Raw genomic sequence first — 21,161 nt, forward strand, 5'->3', positions numbered from 1 at the left:
TCATCTACCTTAAATATATATTATAAAACTGCAGGTTATTACAAGGTTTTTATCTGTTTGCAATTTATCCGTAAAAATTCAATAAACCATTTACATTCTTTTATAAAAGGTTTATTATCTTGATTTAAGTACAAATTAGATAGTTCTGGCCCTATAATTCCCAGAAGGAATATAAGGGAGCAGATGGTCCTTGAGGTATCCTGGACCCCAGTAGTTAAGGGTCTTGTGAATTAATTGTATTTAAAATTGCTATGACCGACCTGGAACTTAGGGTGAAGGCGAAGGAATAAATTATCATTGTTATAACGCGTGTGGCTATAAACAAAAACAGAGGACTCCTCAAATGTTATAAGACATTTTGGTTAAGCTGTTGCCTTCTGCACAAATAGTTGTTTGCGATAAGAACTTAACGTTATGAGACTGCAGTTATGTACAGTACATTTTTTCTGGGGGTACACAAGGGTACACATATCCCTAAACATTTTGTGAATCTTTTTAATTTTGTCCATTTACTGCATTTACTTTTCCAGATTTGAACTATAAAATGGTGATTTTCTTGAGTCAAACTGAGAGTACCCCCTAAACATTTTTTTAAGAAAAAAAAAGCACTGGTTGTATATGTATTGCCATCTGGGTTAGGGTGGGATGTTTCATTTTTTTATCTGTATAATGTAATATGTTGAAATGATTTAATATAAATATAAATTAGTATTAATAATAATTAATAATCTTTTAATTTAAAAAGTGTTTCTGCCCCCAAACAGCATTCCACTCGTCACAACATCTTGCGCTCCGAATGTGCTGCCACCTGCAGCACATTCATGTCCGACTCTTCGTGACCCCCTGGACCAGAGCACGCCAGGCACTCCTGTCTTCCACTGCCTCCCGCAGTTTGGTCAAACTCATGCTGGTAGCTTCAAGAACACTGTCCAGCCATCTCGTCCTCTGTCGTCCCCTTCTCCTTGTGCCCTCCATCTTTCCCAACATCAGGGTCTTTCCCAGGGAGTCTTCTCTTCTCATGAGGTGGCCAAAGTATTGGAGCCTCAGCTTCAGGATCTGTCCTTCTAGTGAGCACTCGGGGCTGATTTCCTTCAGAATGGATAGGTTTGATCTTCTTGCAGTCCAAGAGTCTCCTCCAGCACCAGAATTCAAAAGCATCAATTCTTTAGCGATCAGTCTTCTTTATGGTCCAGCTCTCACTTCCATACATCAGAAAAGACTACAAATCCCATAAAGCTTTGGATCAGGAAAGGGTGGTTAGAGGGAGAAGCACTACAAGTCCCAGCATTCCTTGCACACAATGCCTTTTTCTCAATCCCCATTTTCAAAGGAGGGGAGGGGATCCTGCTGCGGTGAGGTCACTGGCGGGGTGGGGGGGGCGATGTCTTCCTGGAGGGTAAGCAGCTTTGTTGGGAAATCGGGGCCCTGCAACCCCACACCCTGGGGGCTGTAAGGACCCTCCTTGCTTGCAGGGGCTTCCTTTGGGTGCATTGGAGAAGTAGGCTCTGGATCTTGCCTGCTTGAATCCTGCACAGCCTGTGAGTGCTGGGAAGCGAGGGGGGGCAGATCTGGGGTAGGTGGGGGGTTGAGAGAGAGGGAGCTTGTCTTGCTGTGAGTGCCTGGAATAAATGGGGGAGAGGGGTGAGCTCACCCCTTGCAGGAGCCTGCCTTAAATTACATGCAGTATAATAATAATAATAATAATAATAATAATAATAATAACGAGCCTCCACCTTGCTTGGGGGAGCAGGAGGGCTTTGGAAGCTGCTCTGCATGCAGAAGGTGCAAGGTCCAATGTCTGGCCTGTCTGGGTAAAGCTGGGGAGACACTTGCCTGAAACACCCTGAAATGCTTCTGCCAGCCCGAGCAGGCAACATTGAAGCTCAACGGACCCATGGTCTGACTGGATATAAAGGTAAAGTTAAAGGACCCCTGACTGTTAAGTCTAGTCGTGGATGACTCTGGAGTTGCGGCTCTCATCTCACTTTACAGGCCGAGGAAGCGTTTGTCCGCAGACAGTTTTTCCGGGTCATGTGGCCGGCATGACTAAGCCGCTTCTGGCAAACCAGAGCAGCACACGGAAACGCCGTTTATCTTCCCGCCGGAGTGGTACCTATTTATCTACTTGCACTTTGAGGTGATTTCGAATTGCTAGGTTGGCAGGAGCAGGGACCGAGCAACGGGAGCTCACCCCGTCGGGGGGGGGGGATTCGAAACTTGACTGGATATACATCAGCTTAAAAGAAGACGGGGTCCCTGTCACGGAATCACAGAATTGCAGAGTCGGAAGGGTCCCGAGGGTCATCTAGTCCAACCCCCTTGCAATGCTGGAATCACAGCTAAAGCATCCATGATAACAAGGTAGAAGGGAGCGGGGAGGGATCCTTTAAGGCAAAGCCACGGTCGAGTGCTGATTTTTATTTTATTTTTTACTTTATGGTCATCGGTCAAGTACGTTTTAGCTGAGATTCCTGCACTGCAGGGGGTTGGACTAGATGACCCTCGGGATCCCTTCCGACTCTACAATTCTGTGATTGTACGGGCAGGCAAGCCGCTTGCCGTAAGAGAATCTTAACCGCGCTATTTCACCGTGAGTAAGGAAACCACGTTGTTATTGGCAAATGGGTCACTTGGGATGCTCAGTTACGCCTTTTACAGTGGTGCCTCGCAAGACGAAATTAATTCGTTCCGCAAGTTTTTTCTTCTTGCGAGTTTTTCGTCTTGCGAAGCACGGTTTCCCATAGCAATGCATTGAAAATCAATCAATGCGTTCCTATGGAGACTGTCCGGGGACAGAGGGGAAGGCGCGCGGTGCTTCCCCTCTGTCCCCGGAGATTGCGGGGCAGGCAACGGGGAGAAGCAATCTTCTCCCCGCCGCCCCTTGCTTCAAACGAGGTCCGGGGGGACAGCGGGGAAGACGCGCCGTGCTTCCCCGCTATCCCTGGAGCTTGCGGCGCAAGCTTCGTTTTGCGAAGCAAGCCCATAGGGAGATGCGTCTTGCGAAGCGGCTAAGAAAACGAAAAACTCCTTCGTCTAGCGAGTTTTTCGTCTTCCGAGGCGTTCGTCTTGCGGGGCACCACTGTATCTGTCTTTGAGGGTGCTAAGGCTGAACTTATTTGTCAGCAGTTAGAATCAGTATGTTAGGGTTGGGCAGGAGGTCCTTGAGTGTCGTCCAGCCCAACCGCCTTCAATGCAGGAATCGCAGCATTAATTAATTAATTGGATACCTGCCGCTTGCCGCTTGTTTAGTGATCTCTCAAGAATGGAAGGCTGCATCTTGCTCCTCTTTCAGCATGTGGTTCTTAAAAAGCTGTGCCCATTGCCGATTCTGAAAAACTGATCCTATAAGATATGTGCTGCCAAAGGCAATTGCAGCACATATTGTTTTTGCTTGTTATCATGGAGCACCTTTTTGTGTTTTTATATTATAAACCGCCCTGCGATCCTTGGATGAAGGGCAGTATAGAAATTTAATAAATCATAATAATAGTAATGGGGACCCTCATATTTCGCCTCAGGTTGGGGGGCTGTTTGTGGTTTATAGGACCAGCCAATCTCATGGTTGGCACATGAGTGTGATTTTATCTTTTGACGTTTTATGGATTCCTCATATATTTTGCAATAAATTTGAACTTTGTACCCCGCCATGAAATATATTTTATGCTATACAGTGGTACCTCGGGTTACATATGCTTCAGGTTACATACTGCTTCAGGTTACAGACTCCGCTAACCCAGAAATAGTGCTTCAGGTTAAGAACTTTGCTTCAGGATGTGAACAGAAATCGCGGCGTGGCGACAGCGGGAGGCCCCATTAGCTAAAGTGGTACCTCAGGTTAAGAACAGTTTCAGGTTAAGAACGGACCTCCGGAACGAATTAAGTACTTAACCCGAGGCACCACTGTACATTATTCCTTCAGCTTTTTAAACTTGTTATTCCTCTTCCCTTTATGTTTATTCTTCGTTATGCATTTTAGTTTGTTGTTTCGTTTGTTGCCTTTGTAAGAAAAGAAAACCACATTAGCTCACAGACTCTAGCCCAAATCTGCTTTTTTCTTTCTTTTTCAATTTGATTTTTCTTACCTGGAGAGAAATAGCTTTATTCACTGAGATCTGGTAAATAATATAATGGGGAGTCTTTCTATTTTGCTTCATATATAAAACACAATTATCTGTTTGCGGGGGGGGGGGGGGGGGCAATTGGCAACCCCTCAGCCAAGTGACAGTGAATACCATCCAAGGCTCCTCAAGTTATTTTGGCATATGAGGCCCCTTGCAAGACACCCTTTTGATCGTGCATTTGTGGTGATTTTCCTCCTGATGCTCTGGGCAAGGCCACACACAACCCCACTCCCAAAACTGTATACACTTGCAGTTGTTTGGAGGTGTTTGCACTGCTCCATTTTGCAGCTGATGCATATTCCGTAGCTTCCTGCTGAAATGCTGTCACTTTTCATTCAACAAATGTTCCCGCTCCCCGTTTTTGTGGAGTTGCAGCCCCCCTCCAGGCAGCAGACATGGGGCAGCATCGGGGAACTGTTGCTGAACAAACAAAAGCAGAACAAATCCACCGTTAATGTGCTGTTATTGTGTAAGGAACATGTTGCACAATCCGCTAGCGTTGAAAACCACCCATTCACTCCAGACGGCCTGAACCAGCTTTTCTTTTGTTTTGTTACTGGAGAAGGTTGGACAGTTAAGGAACTTCTTTTTGTGGGACCGACCTCTTTTTCTGAAGTTGTACACTTCTGTTTGGTTAGAATGGCTTTATTCTAGGGATTGGTTTGCTTTTTAAAATGATTGTAGCCGTCTTCTTTCAATATGGACAAATGTAAGGCCCTGCGCTTAGGCAGGAATAACCAGATGCACAAATATAGGATGGGGGACGACAACGCCTGGCTTGCCAGTAGTACATGTGAAAAGGATCTAGGGGTCTTGGTGGACTACAAGCTTAGCATGCGTCAACAGTGTGATGCAGCAGTAAAGAAAGCTAATGCTGTTCTAGACTGCATCAACAGAAGTCTAGTGTCCAGATCCAGGGAAGTCATAAAAGGTAAAGGTAAAGGGACCCCTGACCGTTAAGTTCAGTTGTGGATGACTCTGGGGTTGTGTGCTCATCTCGCTCTCTAGGCCGAGGGAGCTGGCGTTTGTCCGCAGACAGCTTCTGGGTCATGTGGCCAGCATGACTAAGCTGCTTATGGCGAACCAGAGCAGCGCACGGAAATGTAGTTTACGTTCCCGCCGGAGCGGTACCTATTTATCTGCTTGCACTGGCGTGCTTTCGAAACTGCTAGGTTGGCAGGAGCAGGGACCGAGCAACGGGAGCTCACCCCATCGCAGGGATTCGAACCTTCTGATGGGCAAGCCCAAGAGGCTCAGTGGTTTAGAGCACAGCACCACTTGTGTCAAGGGAAGTCATAGGCCCGCTCTGTTCTGCCTTAGTCAGACCACACCTGGAATACCGTGTCCAGTTCAGGGCACCAAAATTTACGGACATTGACAAGCTGGAACATGTGCAGAGGAGGGCAATCAAGGGTCTGGAAACCAAACCTTATGAGGAATGGTTGAAGGAGTTGAGCATGCCTGGAGAAGACAAGACTGTGGGGTGATGCGATAGCCGTCTGAAGGGCTGTCGCAAGAAACATGGAGCAAGCTTGTTTCCTGCTGCTCTAGAGGGTGGAAACAGTGGGTTCAAAAAAAAACAAGAAAGGAGATTACGGTTAAACATTAGGAAGAGCTTTTCTGGCGGTAAGAGCAGAGTTGCATGGACTTCTTCAGAAGGTGGACTGGCTTTCATTGGAGGTTTTTAAGCAGAGTTTGGGTGGCTATCCATCCGTCAGAGATGCTTTCGCTGTGATTCCTTCTTTGCAGAGGGCTGTGGACTGGATGATCCCTTCAAACTCCACGGTTCTGTTTGTTTTAATAACTCTATATTACATTGTTGTAACCCACCGTGTAAGAAATCTTTACCAATCCATATATATGACGTTGGGGGAAAGCATCGCTCCGAAATTCATTGCTTTTCTTCAGCCCACAGGGTACAGAACCATAGACCAAACTGGATTATCCTCTCCTTCCACCGGAAAGAAAATGAACGAAACAGATCAAGTTCAGGTAAGAGATGTCTATAATAATATGGCTCTGTGCATGCAAGATTTTGTTTTGGAATCAATGGAATTTCCAGCACTAGTATCCAGAGGCATTCCTGCCTCTTCTTGGTTCTTCCATCTTGTTGAGAAGTTCAGAGTGGCAGCGTCCCAGGAGAGGTGATGCTCTGTGGCAGCTCCTAAATTGTGGGGTTCCCTCCCCACAGAGGTGCGTCCGACACCTCGGTATTCAGATTTTGGTGAATGCTGAAGACGCACCTCTTTACCCCAGCCTTAGACACCTGAGGTGTTTTTGGAGCCTACCTTGTTTCCATGACCACAATCTGTTTTAGTTGTTTCAGATTCTGAATCTTAAATTGTCATAACCCGTCCTGGGACCTGCTGGTGAATGGCAGGTGGTGGTTTTAAATAATAATAATAATAATAATAATAATAATAATAATAATAATGGCTGCATTTTTATGCACAATTTCTTCTGATATACACATTTCTGCACTTACCATTTGCTTGGAGAACTACAATGCAAGATTCAGGGAAATGTGAACTTTAAAGGATGGGTGTGAAGTGCAAATCAGGTACTTTTATTGGCCCGAATATAAGCCCCCCGCCCCCCCCCCATTCCAACTGTGAAAAGTTAAAGTGTGGCTTAAATTTGCGACGTTACAAAAATGGGCTTTTACGGTATCACTTCTGAAACAGACATACGGTAAAACAGAACAAAAAAAGTTTTATTGCCGATTTGCGAGCGGGAAACTGTTGTGCAATTGATTCCAATGTCACTCATTGCTTTTTCTGTGTTTTACAGTGAAGTATAGATTTTTTAGGCGCTGTGGGTTAAACCACAGAGCCTAGGACTTGCTGATCAGAAGGTCGGCGGTTCGAATCCCCATGACGGGGTGAGCTCCTGTTGCTCGGTCCCTGCTCCTGCCAACCTAGCAGTTTGAAAGCACGTCAAAGTGCAAGTAGATAAATAGGTACCGCTCCGGCGGGAAGGTAAACAGCGTTTCCGTGCGCTGCTCTGGCTCGCCAGAAGCGGCTAAATCATGCCGGCCACATGACCTGGAAGCTGTACGCCGGCTCCCTGGGCCAATAAAGCGAGATGAGCGCCGCAACCCCAGAGTCGGCCACGACTGGACCTAATGGTCAGGGGTCCCTTTACCTTTTTTATAGTTCTACGAACAGGGGTTTAACCCACTTGCGGGTCCTCTCCTGTAGGATTTTCTTCTGCATTTGCCACTTACAGGGATTCTGGGGCTTGGCTACTTGGCTGAGTTCTTTTTGTCCTTGCAGGGGCCAGTGACCTTCGAAGATGTGGCCGTATATTTCACGGAGGGCCAGGCCGCTTTGCTGGATCCAGCTCAAAGGTCCTTGTACAAGGAGGTCATGCTGGAGAATTATGGGAACGTCGCCTCGTTGGGTAAGCAGCCTCCTTTCTCATTTCGGCCAGAAGACTTTGTTGATGTCATATCGAGCAGAAGTTTGCTTTGCCTTATGTCTGCTACGTCCAGGGCTTTTAGTGTGGCGGCCTCTGTCCCTTGGAATGCAGACCCTTTTCAATTCTTATTTGTAAGTTTCGAAGGTTTACAAATGTAATACTTTCCAATTGATTTCCGCTGGCTGTTTGACTTCCCCTCCACCCCTCCGGGGTTTCCATATATTTTCTAATATCACTGCATATTATAGCTATTCTGTGTCTTATGCTTTCCACTTGTTCCCAAATACTCATTTTACTGCAGTTCTTTATTCAGATCCTACCTGTGTTTTTACATGTTTACAATGATGCTTTAAATATTCTACAGAAGGTTTCCAATCCTCCTGCCTCTTCTGGATCTAGTTGGAATGCGCTCCAAAATGGACAGCTGGAAGTCATTTGCAGCACTGGAATCCAGGTGTCTGCTTAAAACTCACCTGTTCACCCACACTTTCCCTGTGGAGCGATCCAGATATGTTTGATGCATCAAGCGGATCTATTATTCTGCGATGCGTTTTGCACTTTTATTATGAATGCAGTTGTTGACTTTACGCTGCTCATCCCATGATATGTGTTTAACGTTGGGGCAAGAGAAATTTTTGCAAGTAAAATAAATACATATATTGATCAGTGCCTTCCCCCTTCCCTCTTATTTAAGAGAAGGAGTTTGGTGTAATTGTTTTTTAATAATTGAAAGCATTGACGGCTGTGTCCCACTTCCACTTTCAGAGCCAGTAAATGCCTCTGAATAACAATTGTGTGTAGGAATAATAGTAATAATAATAATAATAATAATAATAATAATAATAATGTATTATTTATATCCCGCCCATCTGGCTGGGTTTCCCCAGCCACTCTGGGCGGCTTTCAACAGAATGTTAAAATACAATAATCTATTAAACATTAAAAGCTTCCCTAAATAGGGCTGTCTTCAGATGTCTTCTAAAAGTCTGGTAGTTGTTTTTCTCTTTGACATCTGGTGGGAGGGTGTTCCACAGGGCGGGTGCTACTACTGAGAAGGCCCTCTGCCTGGTTCCCTGTAACTTGGCTTATTGCAGTGAGGGAACCACCAAAAGGCCCTCGGTGCTGGACCTCAGTGTCTGGGCAGAACGATGGGGATGGAGACGATCCTTCAGGTGTACTGGACTGAGGCCATTTGGGGCTTTAAAGGTCAGCACCAACACTTTGAATTGTGCTCTTAAATGTACTGGGAGCCAGTGTAGGTCTTTCAAGGCTGGTGTTACGAGGTCTCGGCGGCCGCTCCCAGTCACCAGTCTAGCTGCCGCAACTAGCCTATTGTGCGAAAGTAAAATTTCCACCAATTGCTCCGCCCACTTTTGCCTCTGACCACGCCCACCAGAGGCATGTGTCCCTGGGAATGTCAGGTCCCCACCCCTGACCTGCGTGAACACAGCAAATGAATGAAATTAAAAAACAGAGATAGCTATGGGAGTTCAGGCAAATCCCTCTTGATTTTTTTACCTTCTTCTGATTTCACAAGGAGGATCTGAAGACCCCAAGCCAGCCCTGATTTGCCAGCTGGAGCGAGGGAAAGAGCCGTGGGTGGCTAATCTTCGGCGCCTGGGCGAAGAGGCGCTCAAGGCAACCTCAGGTGAGACAGCATCCAAGTGAGCGGTAGGAGTGAGACCCTGCCTGCATGAACACCTCTGCTCAGAGATAATAATAATAATAATAATAATAATAATAATAATAATAATAATAATAATAATAATTAATAATAAGTTATTTATACCCCGCCCATCTGGCTGGGTCCCCCCAGCCACTCTGGGCGGCTTCCAGCTAAACACTAAAATACAATTACCTATTAAACATTAAAAGCTTCCCTAAACAAGGCTGCCTTCAGATGTCTTCTAAAAGTCTGGCAGTTGTTGTTCTCTTTGACATCTGCTGGGAGGGCGTTCCACAGGGCGGGTGCCACTACCGAGAAGGCCCTCTGCCTGGTTCCCTGTAACTTGGCTTCTCGCAGTGAGGGAACCGCCAGAAGGCCCTCAGCGCTGGACCGAGGCCATTTAGAGCTTTAAAGGTCAGCACCAATACTTTGAGTTGTGCTCAGAAACGTACTGGAAGCCAGTGTAGGTCTTTCAAGACCAGTGTTATATGGCCTTGGCGGCCACTCCCAGTCACCAGTCTAGCTGCCGCATTCTGGATTAATTGTAGTTTCCGGGTCACCTTCAAAGGTAGCCCCACATAGAGTGCATTGCAGTAGTCCAAGCGGGAGATAACCAGAGCATGCACCACTCTGGCAAGGCAGTCCACGGGCAGGTAGGGTCTCATCCTGCGTACCAGATGGAGCTGGTAGACAGCTGCCCTGGGCACAGAATTGACCTGCGCCTCCATGGACAGCTGTGAGTCCAGAATGACTCCCAGGCTGCGCACCTGGTCCTTCAGGGGCACAGTTACCCCATTCAGGACCAGGGAGTCTTCCACACCTGCCCGCCTCCTGTCCCTCAAAAACAGTACTTCTGTCTTTTCAGGATTCAACCTCAATCTGTAATAATGTCAATAATCGCCCCCCCCCACAAGCCATTTTGAAAAAAGAGTGGCAGGGAAACAAAATATCAAATCAGGATGCAGTGCTTAAATAAATAAAAAAAAAAAATGTATTTACCGTATTTTTCGCCCCATAGGGCGCACCGCCCCATAGGACGCACCTAGTTTTTTTTTTGGGGGGGGGAATAAAGAAAAAAAAATTATTTTCCGCCCAGGCTTGGGGCTGGCCCGAGCTTCCCCCGACCCCAGCCCCCAGAACAGCCTGCTATCTGCAAGCCTAGGGAGCCCGGCGGGAAGTGGCGCCAGTCTCCCAAGGGTTGCGGATAGCTTCCTGAAGCCTGGAACACGAGAGGGGTCGGTGCGTACCGACCCCTCTTGCTCTCCAGGCTTCAGTGAAAGCCTGCATTCGCCCCATAGGACGCACACACATTTCCCCTTCATTTTTGGAGGGGGAAAAGTGCGTCCTATAGGGTGAAAAATACGGTATTCCATTCTCAACGCTGCCCTTTTTATTTGTCATCTGAAAAAAGGCCTCTCGCATTAGTACACCCATTATTCCTAGCTAGCAGGGCTAGTGGTCAGGGATGATGGGAACTGGAGTCCCAAAACAGCCGGAGACCTGATCTGGAAAGCATTTCCTTCCAGACGCGAAGAGTGAATTTTGCTTGTGTGTTTTCTCCCAACAGGAGACTTGAAGAAGAAAAACGTGTGTCCGGAGTGTGGAAGATGCTTCTCTGACATGTCCGTCCTTCTTGAACATCGGAGATGCCACTCGACATGGAGACCGTACAAATGCGTGGATTGCGGGAAATGTTTCCCTGGGTTTTCAGAGCTTTTGACGCACCACAGAGTCCACGTGGCTGAGAAAGCTTCTCAGTCCTCCGAGTCCGAGGAAGGTTTTGACATCAAAACAGTCATCGTCGGCCATCAGGGAATCCACACGGGAGAGAAACCTCACAAATGCTTGGAGTGCGGGAAGTCCTTTGATTTCAAGTCCACCCTGGCGACGCACATGCGCATCCACACAGGGGAAAAGCCTTACAAGTGCTTGGAGTGCGGGAAGTCGTTCGCTCGGAAAGGGAACCTTTCCGGTCACCGGAGACTCCACATGACCGAGAAGCCTCACAAATGCATGGAGTGCGGGATGTCCTTTGCGCAGCAGTCGAAGCTCGTCGGTCACCAGAGAGTCCACGAGGAGCTTTTCAAATGCTTCGAGTGCGGGAAGTGCTTCCCTCACAAGGGCCTTCTCATCGAACACCGGCGGGTCCACACGGGAGAAAAACCTTTCAAGTGCTTGGCCTGCGGGAAGTATTTTTCCCGGAAGTCGAACCTTGACGATCACCAGAGAATCCACACGGGGGAGAAGCCGTACAAGTGCTCGGTGTGCGGGATGTGTTTCGCGGGCCGCTCGTCTCTCACTTACCACTACCGAGGCCACACCGGAGAGAAGCCCTTCAAGTGCGTGGAGTGCGGGAAGGATTTCGCCGACCGCTCGTCGCTCCAGTACCACGAGAGAGGCCACACGGGAGAGAAGCCGTACAACTGCTTCGAGTGCGGGAGGAGCTTTGCAAGTCGGTCCTCCCTGGTGTGCCACCGGAGGACCCACACCGGCGAGAAGCCTTACCAGTGTGTGGAGTGCCTGATAAGCTTTGCCGACAAGTCGGGCCTCATATGCCACGAGAGGGTCCACACAGGGGAGAAGCCGTACACTTGCCTGGAGTGCGGGAAATCGTACTCCTTCCGCTCGTCCCTCGTTTGCCACGAGAGGTCCCACACGGGAGAGAAACCTTACCAGTGCCTGGAGTGCGGGAAGTCGTATTCCGACAGGTCGTCCTTTGTTTACCACCAGGGGACGCACACAGGAGAGGAACGCTTCAAATGTCTTGAGTGCGGGGTGTGTTTTGCGCCAAAGCGGCCACTTTCCAGGATCCATGGCATCCCGGTGGTGCAGCACCCAATTCATCATGAGAGCTGCTCTTTCTATCTCAAGGCAAGTGAGGAGCCTGGCAAGTGATTGAGCCAGTGTGGTGTAGTGGTTAAGAGCGGTAGTCTCGTAATCTGGGGAACCGGGTTCGCTTCCCCGCTCCTCCACATGCAGCTGCTGGGTGACCATGGGCCAGTCACACTTCTCTGAAGTCTCTCAGCCCCACTCACCTCACAGAGTGTTTGTTGTGGGGGAGGAAGGGAAAGGAGAATGTTAGCCGCTTTGAGACTCCTTAAAGGGAGTGAAAGGCGGGATATCAAATCCAAACTCTTCTTCTTCTCTTCTTAAGACAGGGCATTGGAGTCAGGCTTCAGGGAGTCCGACCCCTCCCACAGTGGGCAGCCAAGAGGCAGATAACAAGAAGAGCTCTTACCAAGTCTTTTATTCACTATTCACAGAGAGAGGCTTTGAAAGGTGCCTCTCCTTTCCAGGAATGGTGTTGTTCCGAGTAAAGTCCCACCCCTTCCATCTCTCCTATCACACGTCATGGAATTCTAATAAATTTAATAATAATATTTTTTTATTTATACCCCGCCCTTCCTGGTTCAGAAAACCAGGTTCAGGGCGGCTAACAACAAATTTAAAACACTTAATTGATGCAACAAAAAACAGCATAAAATACAGTCTACAACGTGAATAACAATAAATTCTGAATTCAAAAATCAGTTTACGGGGGAAATCCATCCAATAAAGATTAGATGATCACCAGGGCTAGCTGGCTAAATTAGTCCTATTTGGGCCTGCGAGGAGACCAGGGGAGAATTAGCTGTGGGATCCCAGAGCGGGGAATCTTCATAAAAGGGGGAGGGAAGGAAGGGGAATAAAAGATCAGGCTAAGTTCAAATTGAAAGCCAGGTGGAATAGCTCTGTCTTACAGGCCCTGCGGAAGGAAGTTAAATCCTGCAGGGCCCTGGTCTCATGGGACAGAGCATTCCAGCAGGTCGGAGCCATCACTGAGAAGGCCCTGGCCCTGGTGGAGGATAATCTGACTTCCTTAGGGCCCGGGACCTCTAAACTATAATTATTCATGGACCTTAAGGTCCTCTGCGGGGCATACCAGGAGAGGCAGTCCCGTAAATACGAGGGCCCTAAGCCACAAAGGGCTTTAAAGGTCAAAACCAGCACCTTAAACCTGACCCAATACTCCACCGGGAGCCAGTGCAACTGGTAAAGGACTGGGTGAATATGCTCCCATGGCAGGGACCCCGTGAGGAGCCTCGCTGCAGCATTCTACTCAATATTGATCATTCTACTCAATATTGATTCCTAGCCGATTCCAGTGTATAGTTAGCAGAGTAAAAACTTGAGCACATTGCGGGATTCCCCCAAAAATAGCCCAGAGGCAATGAATATTTCACCCAGTAGAACTTTTCTGCTACTGAAGGCAAATGAGCATCATGGTCACAAATCCAATATTTTCAGGATTGGCACTGTCCATAAGAAATCCAGTTGCAACAGACTTAAACTTACAATAACTTATAATAAGACTAAACTTAACACTAAGCATACTTTGTACAGAACACCACACCAGAAAGAAAGAGAGAAACCCAGGCTCTCTCTGGCCTTGCTATTATAGTCGGCATGACCTTGACAGAAGAGAGAACAGGACCAGTTTAAGCCGGCTGTACTTAGCTTCTCTGAAGGAATAACCCAAACGTCATGGAGCTTCTGCTTGGTTCTTTCACACACAGAAACTTCCGGAAGCTTCCAGAACCCTCTTGAATTAAGTAGAATAGAAAAGATCTCTACACATCAGATCAATACTTTCTGCACTAAGAAACTGAGACTTTCTGCCTCTGAGCTTTCTGTTCTCCTACTCTCAATGCCCGCTGGGTCCTGGGAGAGTGGAGGTCTGGCATGCTTTCCAAAGACACTGAGTCTGTCAGCTGTCTCTCCCCTGGTGCTGCTTCTTCCTCCTGTTCCTCTCCCAATATTCCCCAGCTTCTCCCATCTGCAGCCTCTGAACTGTGACCTTTTGCAAACCACTGTTCTGAATCTATACTGTCTATATTGTCTCCCTCTTCTCTGGGAAGTGCAGGAGGAGAAGGGGGCGGTCTCCCCCTTTCCCCCTTAGTCCAGTCCCTAATATCTGAAGGCACATTCCCTAGCCCTTGCGGGTGACATTGAGGCTGGGCGTCAGCAGCCAGTGTGGCCAAGACCACTTAGAAACCCCACTCACATATCCCTGTCCAGCCCCACACGTCTATAAGAAGAGCCCGCCTGCTGGATGAGGCCAGAGGCCCACCTCGTCCTACTTTAGAAATGGTTAACCAGACGCCAGGGCCGGATTAACCCTGTGTAGTCGAAATCTCGGGCCCTTCTCATGCGCAGGCTCTAGTGGTATAGCACTGAACTAAGAAAGCTTGCTTGCAATTTTCTTTTCAAGATCACATCAATGTTATTTTGATCCATTGTCGCAGGGCCCCTAAAAGGGCCCGTAGACATACTCTGCCAATTTGGAAATCCGGCACTGCCAGATGCCCCAGTGGGAAGCTTGGAAGCAGGGCTTGAGGGCCACAGCGCTCTCTTCCCTTGGGGCCTGCAGCAACTGGCATTCAGAGGCAAGTGGCCTCCGACTGTGAGGGTGAAACACAGCCATCGTGGCTGGTAGCCATTGATTGACTTCTACTCCGTGAATTTGTCTTAATTCAGGTGTGGGGAGCCTTTTTCCGAGCATAATTCAAAGTGTTGGTGCTGACCTTTAAAGCCCTAAATGGCCTTGGTCCTGTATACCTGAAGGAGCGTCTTCACCCCATCATCCAGCCCGGACACTGAGGTCCAGCTCCGAGGGCCTTCTGGTGGTTCCATCCCTGCAAGAAGTGAGGTTACGGGGAACCAGGCAGAGGGCCTTCTCAGTAGTGGCACCCGCCCTGTGGAACACCCTCCCTTCAAGGCAATAAACGACTACAGTGGTACCTCGGGTTACATACGCTTCAGGCTACAGACGCTTCAGGTTACAGACTCTGCTAACCCAGAAATAGTACCTCGGGTTAAGAACTTTGCTTCAGGATGAGAACAGAAATTGCGCTCTGGCGGCGCAGCGGCAGCAGGAGGCCCCATTAGCTAAAGTGGTGCTTCAGGTTAAGAACGGATTTCCGGAACGAATTAAGTACTTAACCTGAGGTACCACTGTATTTTACTTTTAAAAGACAACTGAAGGTGGCCCTGTTTAGGGAAGTTTTTAATGTCTGATGCTGTATTGTTTTTAATATTCGGTTGGAAGCCGCCCAGAGTGGCTGGGGAAACCCAGCCAGATGGGCGGGGTATAAATAAATTATTATTATTATTATTATTATTATTATTATTACCTCTCCAGATGCTGCTGAACTGCAACTTCCATCAGCCCCAGCGAGCATGCTGAATGGCGGGGGTTGATGGGAGTTGTAGTTCAGCAATCTCTGGAAAGCCAAAGGTTTCCCTGGTCCAGTCCTCTTGTCAAAGCCATCCAGAGTCGGTGGCCATCATTGCCTCTTGTGGGAACAAATTGCCAGTGTGGTGTAGTGGTTAAGAGTGGAAGATTTGTAATCTGGTGAACCGGGTTCGCTTCCCCGCTCCTCCGCATGCAGCTGCTGGGTGACCTTGGGCCAGTCACACTTCTCTGAAGTCTCTCAGTCTCACTCACCTCACAGAGTGTTTGTTGTGGGGGAGGAAGGGAAAGGAGAATGTTAGCCGCTTTGAGACTCCTTCGGGTAGTGATAAAGCGGGATATCAAATCCAAACTCCTCTTCTACTCTTCTTTTGTACGTCCCAAATATTCCAATACTCAACTTCGTTGGGTGTCCCCGAGTTCTCGTATTATGAGAGACGGAGAAAAAGCTTACCCCCTTCTACTTTCTCCACACCTTTGTAGGTAAAATGTATCTGGTTTCTATTCTTCAACAGGTTGGTCTGTTAACCTTGTTCATATGAGGCATGTGCTTCAGTGACTTTTGTGTTAGGGAGTCTAGAACGTTCAAATTCCAAAAATGAGGGGTACTTAAAAGTTTTAACATGACTTGGGAATTTGATAGATGTATTGGTTAAATTAATACAGTTTAGTTTTGCCTGATAGGTAAAATGTGTGTAAAATTGCATAGAAATAATTAAAAATGGTTGCCAAATACTTGCAGTTTAATAATAATAATAATAATAATAATAATAATAATAATAATAATAAAGAATTATCTGACATTTTCAGAAGGTAAATTTAAAATCCTTTGCTTTTCTGAAAGCAGCTTGTGGGCTTCTTCATCAAAGGTATGCTTGCCAAGCTAAATGTAGTCCAGTCACAAAAATAATAGCAGATTTGTATGCCTCACACCCAAAAACATATTTTAAAGACCATTCCTTGAAGAAATTAGCAAAAATTATATTTCACCCCCTAAAATGACATACTCATGCATGATTTTCTTTTATCTGTTGATGGTATTAATATAATTCTTATACAGCATTCTTTTTCCCCCAGTTGAAAATGGAATCAGAAATAAAAGAAGAAAAATGAAGAGAGGAACCCAGGAGTAGCCACCTGATCTTGGAAGTTGCAGTATCTCTGTTTACACAATATCTCGGTTGAGTGTCTTGCATCACTGGCACTTCGATGTGGCGAGTAAGGATCGGACAAAGGAGGCCTCCGTACCTGTAATATTAGGCTTTGTTCTTGGAAAAGGTTTTCCATGGAGTTTGGGGCTGTATACATGCTACATAAACCTTTGAAACAAGTTTGAAGTGCATTATATCCCTCAGAGAATTCTGGGCACTGTAGTTTTCCGCTCAGAGAGGAGCAATCCCCAACAGCGCTGAAGAAAACTACAATGCCCAGAATTCTTTGAGGCAAGGAGAATGTGCTTTGAAGTTTGCAGACACACCATACATGGAAAACAGGTTTGAAGCACACAGGCTTCCCCCAAAGAACCCTGGGAACTGTAGGCTGTTACAGGTGCTGGGAATTGTAGGTCTGTGAGGGGTAAACCACACTTCCCACAATTCTTTGTAGAGGTGTCATTTTCTTTGAATGTGTAGTGTGTGTATAACCTTTGAAACATCCCCTTAGTCCAGAGCAGGCATAGGCAAACTCGGCCCTTCAGATGTTTTGGGACTACAACTCCCATCATCCCTGACAACTGGTCCTGTTAACTAGGGATGATGGGAGTTGTAGTCCCAAAACATCTGAAGGGCCGAGTTTGCCTATGCATGGTCCAGAGGGTGAGCCTGTGGCTCTTCAGATACCATTGGACTCCATTTCCCATCAGCTCCTGGGTTTGTAGTTTTCCTTTTCCCTCCCAATCCTTTTTCCTTTTGTGTCGTGTTTTTTGTTTTTAAGAAAAATTGCAGCACGGCTGAAAGCTAGTGATTATGGGAGTTGTAGCTGAGCAGCATCTGGTCACAGGTTCCACGCCTCATCTGTAGTCCCTACACCCTACCTATAGCAACTAAGTCTTAAATGCATTATATAAATGCAACTTCCATTGTTCTTTCCTCCCTCTCCCATCTGTGGTTTCACGCATATGGAATTTTAGATTGTAAGCTCCTCGGGGCAAGGACTGGCCATCTTGTGGTTTGCAAAGCACCATTTGGGCAGCCTGCACAAGCCTGGGCTATGAGCCAAGGGCTGCTGGGAGGTGGAAATGAAATGAGAACATCATGGCAACCTGGCAACCCTCCTAGAAAGAACACTTAGAAGTACTTTGCAAACGAAGAACTGGTACCTGGGCTGCTTGTATTCCTTCTCCCTCCCAATCCTTTTCCTTTCATGTCGTGTTTTTTTTAATAGAAAAATTGCGGATCAAAGAGCAAGGACGATCGTGCTAAACCTGCTCAGGGAGCCCTTTTTTTTTTAGCTAAAGAGCAGGGTAAAAAATACTTTTAAAGAGCACTAAACGAAGCAATAACAATTGGAGACTGAGAAGGGACTGCTCCTATTCCGTGCTTCAAAAGGGGACTTTTAGCCATGTCCAAGGACTGGCAGGAGGGGAAAGTTAACTTGCCAGTGTTGAGCACAAGCACTTCATTCCTACTCAGGGCAGCTGGAGGCTTCTGAAGTGTAGGAAAGAAATGTCCTGTTTTCTTTTTTCCCCCCTCCGAAAGGATGTTGTACAGCTGGAAAAAGTACAAAAATGGGGAACCAAAATGACCAAGGGGCTGAAGCAGCTGTCTTGCAAAGAGAGGTTGCAGCGTTAAGGGCTTAAGCTGAACGTAAAGCTGAACGTTAGAATTTTCAGGAGGCACTTCTTCAGACAGCACATAGTTAAAAACTGTGGAACTCACTGCCACAAGGTGGCCACCAACTGGGGCGGCTTTAAAAAGGGGGTGGAGAAAACCCACTATCTCTGACTGCTGCCCGCCGTCGGAGGCAATATACAGTGGTGCCTCGCAAGACGAAATTAATCCGTTCCGTGAGGCTCTTCGTATAGCGGTTTTTTCGTCTTGCGAAGCAAGCCCATTGACAGCTTAGCGGATTAGCGCTATTAGCGGTTAAGCGGCTTTTAGCGATCAGCTGTTAAGCGGCTTATCAGCGGATCAGCTGATCAGCGGCTTAGCGGCTTAGGAAAAGGGGGGGAAAAGGGGAAAAAACCCGCAGGAACTCGCAAGACATTTTTGTCTTGCGAAGCAAGCCCATAGGGAAATTCGTTTTGCGAAGCGCCTCCAAAACGGAAAACCCTTTCGCCTAGCGGGTTTTCCGTCTTGCGAGGCGTTCGTCTTGCGGGGCACCACTGTATAAGATAATCCATTAGGGAATCTTGCAGGCCACATTTCCCTCCATTTCCAAACCCTCAGCGGACACCCTCAACATTCCACAGGGCCTGGAAGCTCGCAGGTTCTTGTTTTTATTATTAATATCCTTTTTCTTTTAGCTTACAAATTAACGGGCTTCTGCACACTTAGGAAGATTGCACGGTGTACTGGGGTGGGGGCTGGGAACCCCCACTGCCTTTATTTCTTAAACTTAAGTGGTATGCACATGTTATTAAATCAATAAAAATCAGTAGATTTTTGGGACAACCCCCTTTCTCTGCTAAGCAGAAAGACAAGCAGAACCACCTGCTTTCGAAGCAGAAAGGCAAGTTCGGTACCGCAGGCGGCGATGCCTCCAAAGTGACAGTGTTATTTGAATGGTTACAAAAAAATATGGAAATTTGTTCCATATCGTTTGAAAGGAAGCATACAGTAAGATCTCATTAGATTATTTGATACACCTGGAAGGATCACAGAGAATCATGTTCAGTACAGTGGTGCCCTGCAAGACGAACGCCTCGCAAGACGGAAAACCCGCTAGACGAAAGAGTTTTCCGTCTTTTGAGGTGCTTCGCAAGACGAATTTCCCTATGGGCTTGCTTCGCAAGACAAAAACGTCTTGCGAGTTCTTGCAAGTTTTTTCCCTTTTTTTCCCCTTTTCCTAAGCCGCTAAGCCACTTATCAGCTGATCCGCTAAAAGCCGCTAAACCGGTAAATCCTCTAAGCTGTCAATGGGCTTCCTTCGCAAGACGAAAAAACCGCTATACGAAGAGCCTCACGGAACGGATTAATTTCGTCTTGCGAGGCACCACTGTACAGAAAATTATTAGCCATGCTGATTGTTATTATTTCATGTTCAAACTCTTTTCTCTCTTACTTTTGGCTCTTATGAGAGAGACACATGCTTTTGATTGAGCGTTCTTAAAAAAATTTGACCTCCAGAGGTTTGGGGAAGGGGGCAGCACATCTGCCATACATGCGGAAGACTATACCATTGGTTTTTCCAGCTCAGTATTGTCCATGCTGGTGGCGCTCTGGGTTAAACCACAGAGCCTAGGACTTGCCGATCAGAAGGTCGGTGGTTCAAATCCCCGCGACGGGGTGAGCTCCCGTTGCTTGGTCCCTGCTCCTGCCAACCTAGCAGTTCGAAAGCACGTCAAAGTGCAAGTAGATAAATAGGTACCACTCTGGTGGGAAGGTAAACGGCATTTCTGTGCGCTGCTCTGGTTCGCCAGAAGCGGCTTAGTCATGCTGGCCACATGACCTGGAAGCTGTACGCCGGCTCCCTCGGCCAATAAAGCGAGATGAGCGCAGCAACCCCAGAGTCGGCCACGACTGGACCTAATGGTCAGGGGTCCCTTTACCTTTACTATTGTCCTTGCTGGCTGACAGAAGCTCTGCTTTCAGACAGGGGTCTTTCTTGGCTCTTCCCGGTGATGCCAGGGGTTGAGTCTGGGAGATGATCACCAGTGGAACTCACCGCCTCAGGAGGGGCTGCAGGTTTGTAACCAGAGGCTGGAATGCTGTAGCTGCATCTTGCATTGCAGATCGCCCACTGAGCATGGGTGGGATACATCGGTGGTTGCCAACAAGGGGCTCGTGGGCGCAAGGACACCCTTGAAGTCATCCCCTTGTGCCCACAAACCCTCTGAAGAAGTTGGAAAAGTGACGCTCTTTCCCAGTTCCTCTTTCATTTCTTTGTGCTCAGATAACTTCTCCTTGACAAGAGTTTTGCTCAGATCCCTTGGAAAAGTGAGACAAAGTGAGGCAAAGCAGATGACTATTTTGGGTGGCAGGGTAGAGAAGTTGAAGATAGAGTTGACCAGTGGGCGTGATGCTCACTACAAAAATCCCAAATGTGCCCACGAGGCCTGATAGTGTTGGCAACCCCCTGGGACACATACCGGTACCTCATATGGCCCTCCCTACTCTATAATTCTGTTTTTAACTCATATACAGTGGTACCTCTGGTTAGGTACTTAATTCATTCCAGAGGTCTGTTCTTAACCTGAAACTGTTCTTAACCTGAAGCACCATTTTAGCTAATGGGGCCTCCTGCTGCTGCCACGCTGCCGGAGCACAATTTCTGTTCTCATCCTGAAGCAAAGTTCTTAACCTGAAGCACTATTTCTGGGTTAGCGGAGTCTGTAACCTGAAGCGTATGTAACCTGAGACGTATGTAACCCGAGGTACCACTGTATAACATTGGAGAAAGTTTCTCGCTTCTGGAACCTTTGAATGGCTATGTTTGTTTTAAGCCTCCTTATAAATAAGCTTCCTTTTTCTGTTGAGCAAAACCGATATCCCACGTCCTTGTTTTTGCGAGTAGAAAATAACTGTCGTGTTCTCATCCGTTATTTAAATAAAAAGTTAGTGCG

At 47.2% G+C, this 21,161-nt stretch overlaps 2 protein-coding genes across 5 annotated transcripts in view; both read left to right on the forward strand.

Annotated features, from left to right (window-relative positions):
* The window catches only part of LOC307208802 (uncharacterized protein), an 88,892-nt gene extending 83,527 nt beyond the window's left edge, over nucleotides 1-5,365 (forward strand). Inside the window, exon 4 of the transcript XR_013835238.1 lies at nucleotides 3,835-5,365. The gene's annotated coding sequence lies outside the window, so the exon portion shown is untranslated. The remainder of the gene's footprint in view (nucleotides 1-3,834) is intronic.
* Nucleotides 1,335-18,436, forward strand: LOC307208618 (uncharacterized protein). 4 transcript variants are annotated; one of them, XM_079963412.1, is made up of 6 exons: nucleotides 1,335-1,352; nucleotides 6,030-6,113; nucleotides 7,397-7,523; nucleotides 9,079-9,189; nucleotides 10,775-12,078; nucleotides 16,517-18,436. In XM_079963412.1, the coding sequence occupies exons 2-6, from the start codon at nucleotides 6,090-6,092 to the stop codon at nucleotides 16,550-16,552; spliced, it is 1,602 nt and encodes a 533-aa protein (XP_079819538.1). In that variant the 5' UTR covers nucleotides 1,335-1,352; nucleotides 6,030-6,089; the 3' UTR covers nucleotides 16,553-18,436. The 4 variants fall into 4 exon arrangements, with proteins under 4 accessions (XP_079819538.1, XP_079819539.1, XP_079819536.1 ...); XM_079963413.1 differs by lacking the exon at nucleotides 1,335-1,352 and adding an exon at nucleotides 1,361-1,538 and having other exon boundaries at nucleotides 6,037-6,113; XM_079963410.1 differs by lacking the exon at nucleotides 1,335-1,352 and adding an exon at nucleotides 1,361-1,538 and having other exon boundaries at nucleotides 16,517-18,435.
* The last annotated feature ends 2,725 nt before the right edge of the window (nucleotides 18,437-21,161 follow it).

This window comes from Podarcis cretensis (assembly GCF_951804945.1).
Source record: "Podarcis cretensis genome assembly, chromosome: 2".
NCBI classification, from domain to species: Eukaryota; Metazoa; Chordata; class Lepidosauria; order Squamata; family Lacertidae; genus Podarcis; species Podarcis cretensis.